We start from the raw sequence: 11,856 nt of genomic DNA, 5'->3' as shown, positions 1-11,856 counted from the left end.
AGTTGACATGGCACCTTCGACGTATGGAGCGACGTCCCGCCAGGGCAAGCGCGGTGCTGTGGGCAAGGCCAAGCTGGGCCGCGGCGCTACAGGAATGGGCGCCAACCCGAACAAACGCAAGAAGTCGAAGCTCGTGGTGACGTTCGACCCGGACAAGCGCAAGTACGAGTAACAATGGGCGATTGATACATTGGGCTCGAGACTGACTTAACTGATGTGTAGGGAGTATCTCACGGGTTTCCACAAGCGCAAGCAGGAGCGCCGTCGCTTTGGCTTGGACATGGAGGCGTACAAGGTGAAGAAACGCCAGTTGGAGGCCAAGAAGCAGCGGCGAGAGGAGCAGAAGGAGAAAATTGCGGCACTGCTGGACGAGCACCCGGAGGAGAACGAGGAGAGTGAAGAAGAAGAAGAAGAAGAAGAAGAAGAAGAGAAGAGTGACTCTGACGCCTCGGAAGACGAGAGCAAGCCCGTGCTGGGCGGAGCGAACGCTGTGACCAAGGTCATGACCTTCAACGACGACTTCACACAGGGCAAGTTCGGCGACGTGGTGACGGTCACGACGTCTGTGGGTGACCTCCAGAGCGACAGCGAAGATAGTGGCAGTGATGTGGAACCCTCGGACGACGAAGAGGCGGACGCGGAAGTTGCAGCCAAGTCCAAACACCCCGCCTTCCGCCAGATAAACAGGAAGAAGGTCGGCAAGGAGCAGCACTTGACGCTCTTTCAGCGGATACAGCTCCAGCGCAAGGGCAAGGCGCTGCCATCCAAGCGCTCGAAGCTCAAGGAAGCACGCACGGCTAGGAACGCCATGCTCGGCAAAAAGGGTGCCCACGGCGGCGCGGTGACGGGTAAGAAGCGCGGCGGTGAGGACGGTGAAGCAGGAGGCTCGGCAATCAGCAAACTCAGCAAGAAGCTCAAAACGAAGCGCCAGGGTGGTGGCGCCACTAACAAGCGCAACAAGAAGCGGTGATTGCCCAGGTGCATTTAGCTTAGATTGAAAGGCTCAGTGTGAGCTCGCTACCAGCGAAGTCATCATGTGCATTGGTTTTCCATCAATGGGTTTCTTCATTTTATTGTCTTAAGCTTAGCTGACCACTTCAATACTCTCGTCTGTGCCTACTGCTGGACGCCGAGTTACTTCCAAACCTTGATAAGGGCATCGCGGCCACTGGAAACGAGCATTGGGCTCGGATTCTGGCTGCTTCCGAGCTCGACAAGAGTCAGGTCCAGGATGCAATCTGTGTGTGCCGGGGACGGCGGAACAAGGCCTCTCCGCTCCATACTGATGGCGGACTCGACACCACCCGCTCCAGAAGCTCCAGCACCTCCGACACCTCCTGGACTCGAGTAGAAAGACGAGTCCTGGCATACCGTGATGAGCGGTGGGCTAAGCTTGCTCCAAGCCAACTCAGGCTTGGTGGTGACGGCAGTTGTCGACATCGGCGCTGCTGGCATCTCGCCGAAGCGCTGTCGCGGAGGAGAGGCCGCAGACGACGAGGAAGATGGGTTCATGCGCCACCAGTCGTTAGGGGGTGCTTGATTGTCGTAGAATGACTTGGCCTCTCCGTTACCGCAGATAGTGTACGATTGCTTTCCGTTGCGAATATCCCAGTAGCGCAATTGCCGGTCCTCACCGCCTGTGATTAACGCGTCTCCGATGCCGCGCAGGTGAAGTGACGGACACAGCATAGCGCGTACGCTGGGTTCCTCGCTGAGGGGCGAGGTGGAGATCTCGTCGAAGGCCGTCGCGATGCCATATATACCCAAGAAGCTTCCAAGCACACTTCGACTGCGATGCGGGATTGGTACGTGCAGAAGCGTCGGGCACTTGCACGCCTCGGCTTCTGATGCCTGCGCCTCGAGTGTCCGGAAAACAGCACGGCACGCGCCAATACTGAGGTCGAACACAGCAACTTCGCCATCGCCTGCCGCCACAAACACCAATGGCACAGACGTCTCGTCCAATGGCAGCGTATTAGGCAGCCCCAAGCAGGGCTGTAGCCGGTGGATTGCGCGGTGAGACGAGTGACGCCAGATTCGGATAAGCACCAAAAAGCGCAGATCCCAGAGACACAAAAAGCCTCGACTTGTACCGACAGCGAACCAGCTAACATCGAGAGAGTGCGTCATGCACGTTACGTAGCCAAGTTCAGGAGAAATGCTGAGAGTCCAGGCCTCCCGCCGCATACGCAGATCCCATGCGTGAATTTTACCATCACGGGTGGCGTAAATAAGCAAAGCTTCCGTGACGTTGTTCAGGTAGTCGATTGCCATGACAGCGCTGTTACTTGCACGCAGCTCCTTGAGACCAGATGCCTGGACGTTTCCGCCCACGGAATTCACCTTGTCCACACGGAAAACGTGCACCGTGCCATCGCTAGAGGCCGAGGCGACTGAGTGGCTATTGGTAAGTACCTTCATATCGGTGATCACTCCACCCTGGCCATCATAAGTGCAGCGCGATCCTTGATTCACACTGTGCTGCAACGACCGCACAGACCAGATCTTCACCGTGCCATCGTTAGAAGCGGATGCCAAAAAGCTGTAGTCTTGGGCAGCATTGACGCGAGTCACGGCACCTGAGTGTTCCGCCAATTCAGCCACCAGAACGTTCTTACGCGGCTGCCAGTTGCGATAGGACGAGCTGGGATATCCACCACCACCGCCAATCCCGTTAACGCTACTTGAGCTTCCGGGCGCTGTGCTGCCGGACGAACTTCCAAAGCTTCCTGGTGATACGCCTCCGTGTCCGTTGATTGCTGTAGCAGCTGCCGCCGCTACATTAAATGCTGCACCGCCACTAGGAGGATACGTACTACTTCCAACCTGTATCGGAGACGACGTGACACTTGAAACGCTTGTACCTCCTCTTTCGCTGCCTGGTGCCCCACTGCCTCCTCCGCCAGAGCTTCCGGTAATGCCGATACCGCCACCAACTAGACAGTAGGGGCTCGGCGCATGGCTATAGATTGAGTATGATGAACCATCAGTAAGCCGCAGCGCACCAAGATCAGGCGGTAACGGAGGAATTCCCAGCGCGTTCAACCGTGCCAACAATTTACGAGGGTTTCCGAGGGCCGGGTCCATTGCAGACTCCTTAAAGGCAAAGTAGTGATGGTAGGTGGTGTGCGTCTTCTTGGCCATCCTTTGTCGAGGAGGTGATACAGGCGATGCATGAACTGGATGGTGGTGTGGATCCAGCAAGCTGCCCATGCCGTCACCTCCATACATATCGCGCATGTTCATATTGAGCATGCTCACCATAACACCTCCGCTAGTCGGCGCGAAGTGATTAGAATCCATTGGGCCCAGTCCGGAGTCGTCCAGTCCAGATGATACTGAGCCAGGAGGAACGATGGATGACGGACCCGTGACTGTGATTGGCGGTGCAGAAATGGGTGTGCTGGGCTCGACGAGACTGTACATCTTCCCCACATGCGAGAGTGAAAGGCTCTCCAACGAAGGTGCTCCCATCGCCGACCCAATGTTCGAAGAAGCCGGAGTTGCAGGCGCTCCACGATGAGACGGTGAGTTGCTTGGTCCATGAGAACGAGACTTTGTCACCAGAGCAGTAGACGTCGAGGTAGCAGAGGTCGAGGTAGCGCTGCTGGCCGCCGCCGAAGATGAAGGAATTCCGAAATTACTAGCCTTTAGAGGTTGCGCGGTCGAGAGGGCGAAGCGCATATCCGGCACGAAAAGCACACGGAGGTGTGAACGTGAAAGCTTGCGGGCAAACGGATTGCTATTAGCACCAGCAGCACCATTTCCAACAGCCACAGATGCATTCGCCACAGAGCTGTGCGGCGAGCCAGCGCGGTCGCTCTTCGAAGGTCCCTGCATTCGCGCAGCTTGTTCAGTTTTGGCCATTTCCAACTTGCTACGCATCTGCATGGAGGCGATCGACACGTATTGCTGCATGAGCTTTAGTGACTGGATCTCATTCTTGCGCTGTTCGTAGATTGAAGACACGCCATTCTCCACACTGTTGGAGATTTTTTCTGCTGTTGCCGCTGCGGACGATGCAACAGCTGTACCAGACGATTGCTGCCGGAACATACTGTATCCATCCAGGGAGTCGGTACTCAGCAAAGGATCCCTGTTCCTTCGAGACTGTGACATATTGCTGATTGGTTCTTCTAGTGACTCTCGTGAAGTAGTCGTCATCGCTGACAGAGGCGCATCTGGAACCATATCGTCGTCACTATCATCAGGTGCCTGTGAAACAGATCTTTCCATTTCGGCAATGACTTCATTAAGCCCAAACGACGAAGAAGATGCCAAAAGCGCGCGGTCGAACGTCTCGCGTGATACATGCAGCCGACAGCAGTCGTGCAGTCGATGTGTAACATCACAAACCTCTTCGTCCGGCAAAAAGACCATTGTCTTGCGCAGAAACGGCCGAAGAAGTGGGCTCAAGAAGACGTTGGCATCAACACTTCGCAATTGCAGCGCAATCTCACCCATGAGTTTCAGCACAGCGTCACGAATCCACCAGCTTGGGTGCAACAGCAACGAGCACGTCATCCGAGCCTTTTCGACGAGTGTGCTGATTTTCTTTTTGAAAAGTCCAAGCTGACACAGCCCCGTAAGACACTCCACGGCCTTGGTGATAACAATCTCCTGCACATCGAACAAAGCCTGCTCGATGCATGGTAAGATATTGTGCTCGACAGCCACGCAACCCACAAACGAACACACGCCAACGATGTAGTCGAAAAATGCTCCACGCAGCTCCCAGTCTGGATCATTCAAGAACGTAATGAGCTGTGGGAGCACCACATCAAGAGTGCGCTCGCGACCAAAGAATACGCATAGCCTTGTGATATCGACGAGTAACGCGCGCTTGACAAGAGACGATGAAGCCTTTTGGTCGGGTGTTGTGAGCTGGATCACAAAGCGTGATATCATCTTGTGGAGCACACTCAGCTCCTTATCGAAGCTACTCGCCGCCATGTACATCGTGCTGGGGCCGGATGAGTCATTGCCACGGGTAGACATAGTGGACAAGGACGACGCTGACGACGAAGATGACAATGTCTTTTGCTTCATAGCGTGCGCGATTTCCAGAAAGCGGCGACTAGTTTCAGCCAACTGCGGCAAGCATTCAGCAAACGTAATACGCACCAACTCATCCGGATCGGACTGGAACGGCACCATAGCTGGCAATACATATTGCGGGAACACCGACGCGTCGGCAAGCGGAAAGGATTCCACCAGTGATAGCAAGTAAGTGATCGTACGAAGCGCCAGGGCGCGGACGGCAGCACTTGGGTCATCAATCACTTCGAGCAGGTAAGGAATCAGACGCTGCAGTCGTGCCTCGTCACTCGTAAACTGGCCCAGAGAACGGATCAGGTACAGCGCCGTAACCTTTGACTCCGGTACTTGTACATTCCGCAGACTTGAACAAATCAGTGATAGAATAATAACAATGCCGTTTCGATCCTGTGGCCACGGTTCGCTGCCTGGGTATGTAGGTGGCTTCATCCGCCGCGTCTTGCTTGAGTGGGGTGGAGGCGTCGACATGTTTTCTTTAGCTGGATCAGAGTTGCCCTTGCCCAACCCGTCTTCGTCTGTAGCATCGTCCGAGCCTGTTTCTTCGTCCAACCGGCCGGTCGACGGCTCACGCGCGTAGTCTAACAGCAGCGAGTTTTTCTTCTTCTGCGTCAGCGCGTTGTATTGATCATGAAGCTTTTCGATCTTCTTTTTCAGCGTGTTGTTTTTAAGACCGCGCATGTCGTTCTCCTTCTCCTTAAGTTTTTGCAACTTGGTAAGAGCAGCATTATCCCGTTCGGCCTTCTGTTTATCATGCTTGGTAGGAATCTTCTGATCGAGCTCCTCAAGCACACGCTGCGCTACATGTGTTTGTTGGTCGCCTCCGGTGGCTGTCGCAAGTCGATCCGAACCGTAGCCTTCTTTTAGTCGCAACTTGAAAAATTCTTCGCCTTCCGAGTCCTCGACTCCAGCCACCTCACGCACCAATCGCCCGTAATACTTGCATACAAGACGAATGCGTGCATCGGGCACCTTTCCGCCACGACTGAGCACCAGCACCAGAAATCGGAAGAGGAAACTGTCAAAATACGTGGGGAACAAGCCGCTTTGGCTCGTATACTTGGCAAGATAACCACTTGCCGACAACCGCGCGTTCGGATCCAACTGCAGCATGTGAAGTAGAAGCTCCTCAAGGCGAGGGTCGCCAACCTTTCTCAGTTGTTGCCGCAGTGTTTCTGAATCTCCTGTGCGGTACTTGAGCAGTGAGGGCAAGTCGAAAAGCGGCTTCCCACCCAAGAACAGCTCCGCGATAACACAACCAGCCGAGAAAATATCCATAGACTCCAACAAACTGCCTTCCCGACGCGAGCGTGAGTACGAAGACGGCGCGCTGCCATTCGAGGTTGCAGAGGGGGGCGTGTGCATAGGAATTCCCCCCGACATGGTCCCGCTGCCCATGCCCATGGCCAGGATCTGCTTGTCCACTTCCTCCACCGTCACTTCACTGTCTGCCATTTTCGAAAGCATGATGGCCGCGTCCGGCGTCTTCATCGAATGCAAGCCAACACTCCCAGGCGTGCCTCCAGCCGCACTGCTGATCGAAACCGAGCTCTTCCCGTAGAACCTCTCGGGCGCCACACTGCATCCGCGCCGTGTGGCGTCAATGGCACAAAAGTAGTAATTGTAGTCTGCAGGATCGTCCTCCGGGATGTACGTGGGCTTGAACGGCGCAAAGTCCGTGAGGAAAACCCAGTTCCAACTCGTGACCATGACGTTCTCCTGCTTGATGTCTCCGTGGCAGATGCCCTTGGCGTGGCTCTGCTCGAGTGCACGCAGGATCTGGAAGGCGATCCATTTCTTCTCCACCGTCGTGAGGAACGGCCGTGAGCAGATGCGGTCGTACAGGTTCGACGCAAAGTACTGGCGCACCATAAAGGCCACGTTGTATTTGTTCGAGAGCTGGAAGTCCGCGTACGGGATCACGTTGGGTTGCTGCTCCACGGAAAAGGCGAGTGCCAGTCGGCGCAGAGCCACTTCAGCGCTCGTGAGCGACTCGCGCTCGTCGTATTTGCGGTAGATTTTCACCACCAAGTGGCCCTCGTCGCATTTGCACGAGATGGACTTGAGGAACTTGCCGTCGCCGATGAGACTGCCGAACATCATGTCCATTGAGCGCGGCGTGTAGTCCATAAGGAAGGTTCGGTACTGCGACGCGCTGTCCAGCGCGCTCTGCGGCTGCGCGCGCGGCGCGGCGTTGCCCATACTAGCTGGATGGAGGCGAGCGACACACCACTGGAGAGCGAGAAGTCTCCTCTACAAATTGCGGAGTCTGCGGGCCCACGAGACGCGCTGTGAGGGGTGTACCGGTAAAGAGTCTTCTTTCAGGAGCTCCGTGACCTACAATCGGTTTTTTCTCCCCGATGTCGCCAGTTGTAGTGATGCCGAGGAAACATGGGAGTACGGTACATGTCGCTATAAGTGCGATTGAGAAAGTACCGCAAGAGTGACGGTCTTCAACTTGCCGCAACCTTGCCACACAAAAATCAAACAAGCATGGGCAATAGTGTATTAGAAAGGATTCGTCTCCTCGTGCGCTCGCGCTCTCTCGAACCTCCTCACTCGGCTGTATTCGACGACTCTCCTAACTGCTTGATTCGGTTCTTGCCACTCGCGCCACTCCAAGACCATATCGCTTAGCTGTAGAGGTCCTCCTCGTCTTCGTCGGCAGCGGCTTCGGCAGCGCCGCCAGCAGTGCCAGCGTTGACGTTGCGGCCCGGGAATGAGAAATTGGCCAGGGAGGTTCCGCCCGCGGTCACGTGCGAACGTGCCTGCTGTAGCGTCTGTGCGAAGGTCGAGTACTGCGCCAGGTCGCGGTCGCTGACAGAGCGACGCGCGTTGCGCACGGCCTCCTCGAAGTGGCGCGGCGTAATCTCTGGCACAGGGTCCTCCTCCTCGATGTCTTCCATCTCGTCACCGGCCTCAGCACGGAGGCGGTCTCGTTCCATGTCACGAGCGATGCTCTCGCGGATCGCCAGCTTGGCGGCACGCTGACAGATCTCCGTGAGATCGGCACCCGAGAACTTGTCCGTCTGTTGAGCCAGGAAGTTCAGGTCCACTTCCTTCGACACGGGGCTCTTGCGCAGCACAGAGCGCAGGATGCTCAAACGCGAGTCGAAGTCAGGCATGGGGATGAAAATAAGCTGGTCAAGACGACCAGGACGCATAAGCGCCGGGTCGATAATGTCGGGACGGTTCGTAGCACCAATAATGAACACGTTCTTCTTGGCACCCATGCCATCCATCTCCGTCAGCAACTGGTTCATAACACGGTCACCAGCACCACCAGCGTCACCCGAACTGCTGCCACGCTGCTGGGCAATGGAGTCCAGTTCATCGAAGAACAGCACGCATGGAGCAGCGCCACGGGCCTTGTCGAACACCTCACGCACGTTAGCCTCAGACTCGCCGAACCACATCGTCAGCAGCTCAGGGCCCTTGATGGAGATGAAGTTTGCCTGGCACTCGTTGGCCACGGCCTTAGCCAGTAGCGTCTTACCGCACCCAGGCGGGCCGTAGAAGAGAACGCCCTTGGACGGGCTGAGACCGTACTTCTCGAACTTCTCCGGGTGCTCCACAGGGTACTGCACCAGCTCCAAGAGCTCGCGCTTGACACCCTCCAGGCCGCCAATATCCTTCCACGTGATCGTGGGCACCTCCACCGTGGTCTCACGCAGCGAGGACGGATTCGACACACCCAGGGCGTACTTGAAGTGCGCCTGCGTAACAGACATAGCGTCCAGGATTTCAGCGTCAATAGTCTCATCCTCAATGTCAATCACGTCCATCTTCTCACGGATGCACTGCAGAGCGGCCTCCGTGCACAGGGCAGCCATATCGGCACCCACGAAACCCTGCGTGTCACGCGCAATAAGCTCCGGGTCGACATCGTCGTCGAGCTTCATGTTGCGCGTGTGGATACGGAAGATTTCCAGACGGCCATTCTCATCAGGCACACCAATATCAATCTCGCGGTCGAAACGGCCAAAACGACGAAGAGCGGGGTCCATACTGTTAGGGCGGTTGGTAGCACCGATCACCACCACGCTGGCACGCTGCTTCAGGCCATCCATCAGCGTAAGCAGCTGCGAGACAATACGACGCTCCACCTCACCGTTCGTCTTCTCACGCTTAGGCGCAATGGAATCAATCTCATCAATGAAGATGATAGCAGGCGCGTTCTTCTCGGCCTCCTCGAAAGCCTTACGCAAGTTGCTCTCGGACTCGCCCGCCATCTTCGACATGATCTCGGGGCCGTTGATGAGGAAGAAGAAAGCGCCCGTCTCGTTAGCCACAGCACGAGCAATCAACGTCTTACCCGAACCGGGCGGGCCGTACAGCAACACACCACGGGGGGGCTTGACTCCCAGCGTCTTGAACAACTGTGGGTGACGCAGGGGCAGCTCAATCATTTCACGGATCTGCGCCATCTGGCGACGGCATCCACCGATGTCGTCGTAGCCAACCTCGTCCATCTTCTCCTCGTCCTCGCGACGCACAGGCTCACCCTCGCAGTGGATGATCGTGTCGGGCGCCACAATACAATACGGGGCGGGCTCGGTCTCCACGACCTTGAACTCCACGGGGTGCATGGCCTGCCTCACCAGGAACAGGTCGCCCTTCTTGACGGGGCGGTAGGCCTCCACGAAGTACGGCTTGAGGTACACGTCGAACAGGTTGCCGGTCACGCCCTCGATCGTGTCGTCAATAGGTAGCACGTGGATGCGCTTACCGTAGGGCACGTCGCCGCACGTGTGGATACCCACGACGTCGCCCAACCGCACACGCAGGTTCTTGCGCACCACCTTGTTCATACGGACGTTATTGTCGTCCACCGTCTCGTCCTGGAGGACAACGCAGACCGTGTCGTGGCCCTTCTTGCCCTTGATGAGCACCGTGTCGCCGCGGAACAGCTGCAGCTCCTCCATCTTGGCCATGCTCAGCGCGATCACCGAGTTGTCGTCGTTCGTGGCCTCGTCCACCACCAGGCGGTTGGGCGACCGCTTGCGGTCCATGATGCCAGCCTTGAACTCCTCCTTCCTGCAGCAGGCACAGTTGGTCAGTGTCCCGCCCCCTTTAGTAGTAAAATGTATCAAGTGACGTACTTGTCACCCATGTTTCAAGTCTTCTGTTGTTTTCTCGTCTCCGCCGGGTACCGAATCAAAGCAAGCGAGGCTCCTGTGACACAATGAAAAATAGCCGTTATTTCCCTGCGTCTTTTCCGTTGCAAGCCCCCAGATTATGTTGCTGCACTCCTCCTTCATTATCGTTTCCCTCTACTTCCAGTGCGCTCCACGCGTTCGCAGTAGGATTGGGGCGACGACAACCACGAGAAGAACGCAGCGAACTGGTCTGGGGGGCCGGAAACGCTACTGGCGCCGAGCAGCGGCGTGGCAAGATGACGCACCTGGAGGCTCTTGCTTGTGACTGTTCTTCCGCGGAAATGGGGCAGGAAATCCTCCCCCCGAAGATATCGGACACTTGAAGCTTGTCCATTGGTCGAAAACAGCGACATAGTTAAATCGAGAATATTCCTGTTTTTAACCAATCAGCTCGCTTTAATAAATCGATGATGACGTAGCAAATTGAAATTCAAATGCACATGTAAAAACAAACGGGGCTCTTGGGTCAAAACGCTAGGAATGCATGCTAAAAGCTGTGGATGAAGTAATAAGCTGCGTGGGGACGAGGTTGCTCGCAGCAGCCTAGTCGCGACGGCTCTCGCGGGGCTTGCCGCCCTTGTTGTTCTTGAGCAGCGCGATGAGAATGCGCACGAAAATGGACATGAGGTCTGCACACAGCAACAACAAATTTGTTAGCCGTTCTATAGCAAACTGCATGAGGAAGGAGGCAAAGCACGCACCCATGAACAGATCGAGTGTGTGCTTGAGCACGTCCTTGTCGCCCATGCTGGCCTTCTCGATGATCATCTGCGTGTCGAACACCACGTAGCCGCAGAACATGAAGAGTCCGCCATACTGCCAGCAACAAACAACAGAAACGGCGAGTTAGTCAGATACCCTACATGCAGTACTTTTCTCCAATTGCCGCTGCTCGTACCAGATTAAGGTTGAATAGGTACGATGAGCGGGCGAAGATATTCAGGACGGTCGTCAGGAACATGACCGACAGCGCCGAGCTCAGAATGCCGCCAAGATACAGGTACGTGCGACGCGTAGCTGTAGCACCAACACAAACATCAGTCCTCAATCTCAACGACCAGCAGCAACCGGGAAGCTCAACTCACCGAACAGGGCACTTCCAGTGAAGCACAGGAACACCAACGTCGTCAGCAGTCTGTCAGTATCAACATATACAAAGCACAAGTCAATATTCCTATCTACTGTATACTACCATCTACGATTCTTACAGGGCCGACACGAGGATGCTCGGGTCCACTTGGATGGCCACGGCCACGAGCGTGGAGACGCTGAGGCCCATAGCCGCCGAGATGGCCATGAGGATGCTGAACCGCCGCCGGTAGTTCTGTACAGGCTCCATGTAGAGCCACACGGAGCCCAGTGTGGACACGAGCGACGAGCCCACAAACGACCAGCGCTCCGGGCCGAGAGCCAGCACGCAGGCAGCACTCAGCATCGCGGCCAGCACGCAGGCCGACAGCGTCGCGTACACGCGGATCAGGTGCTGTTGCACGTCCTGGGTGATGCCGCTGGTCTTCAGCATCGTCGCCATGTTCCACGACGACGTCGCGGGGGACACACGCGTCCCGAACATGTTCATCCTTTCTTGCTTCTCTTTGAGGTTTGGGAATCTGCCAGAAATAGGAAACCCTATGTCATGTCA

At 56.1% G+C, this 11,856-nt stretch overlaps 4 protein-coding genes across 4 annotated transcripts; 1 reads left to right on the top strand and 3 right to left on the bottom strand.

Moving 5' to 3' along the window:
* Window positions 1-7: 7 nt before the first annotated feature.
* KRP23_15254 (Nucleolar protein 12) lies at window positions 8-970 on the top strand (the record flags this gene model as incomplete). Its single annotated transcript, XM_067886174.1, has 2 exons — window positions 8-162; window positions 223-970. The coding sequence occupies 2 exons, from the start codon at window positions 8-10 to the stop codon at window positions 968-970; spliced, it is 903 nt and encodes a 300-aa protein (XP_067736662.1).
* Window positions 971-1,134: 164 nt separating this feature from the next.
* On the bottom strand, window positions 1,135-7,257 carry KRP23_15253 (Phosphoinositide 3-kinase regulatory subunit 4; the record flags this gene model as incomplete). Its single annotated transcript, XM_067886172.1, has 1 exon — window positions 1,135-7,257. The coding sequence occupies one exon, from the start codon at window positions 7,255-7,257 to the stop codon at window positions 1,135-1,137; it is 6,123 nt and encodes a 2,040-aa protein (XP_067736661.1).
* A 431-nt stretch (window positions 7,258-7,688) lies between these two features.
* Window positions 7,689-10,168, bottom strand: KRP23_15252 (Cell division cycle protein 48-like protein; the record flags this gene model as incomplete). Its single annotated transcript, XM_067886171.1, has 2 exons — window positions 7,689-10,092; window positions 10,158-10,168. The coding sequence occupies 2 exons, from the start codon at window positions 10,166-10,168 to the stop codon at window positions 7,689-7,691; spliced, it is 2,415 nt and encodes an 804-aa protein (XP_067736660.1).
* Window positions 10,169-10,757: 589 nt separating this feature from the next.
* KRP23_15251 (Bax inhibitor 1) lies at window positions 10,758-11,793 on the bottom strand (the record flags this gene model as incomplete). The annotated part of the gene is made up of 5 exons (XM_067886170.1): window positions 10,758-10,843; window positions 10,916-11,030; window positions 11,113-11,231; window positions 11,300-11,349; window positions 11,423-11,793. 5 exons carry the CDS (start codon window positions 11,791-11,793, stop codon window positions 10,758-10,760), a joined length of 741 nt encoding a protein of 246 aa, XP_067736659.1.
* Between the last annotated feature and the right edge of the window lie 63 nt (window positions 11,794-11,856).

This window comes from Phytophthora ramorum (assembly GCF_020800215.1).
Source record: "Phytophthora ramorum isolate Pr-102 chromosome Unknown Phyram_PR-102_s0027, whole genome shotgun sequence".
In the NCBI taxonomy this organism is placed as follows: Eukaryota; Oomycota; class Peronosporomycetes; order Peronosporales; family Peronosporaceae; genus Phytophthora; species Phytophthora ramorum.
The sequence above is the reverse complement of the archived record's forward strand: the minus strand, read 5'-3'. Positions and strand labels throughout refer to the sequence as shown.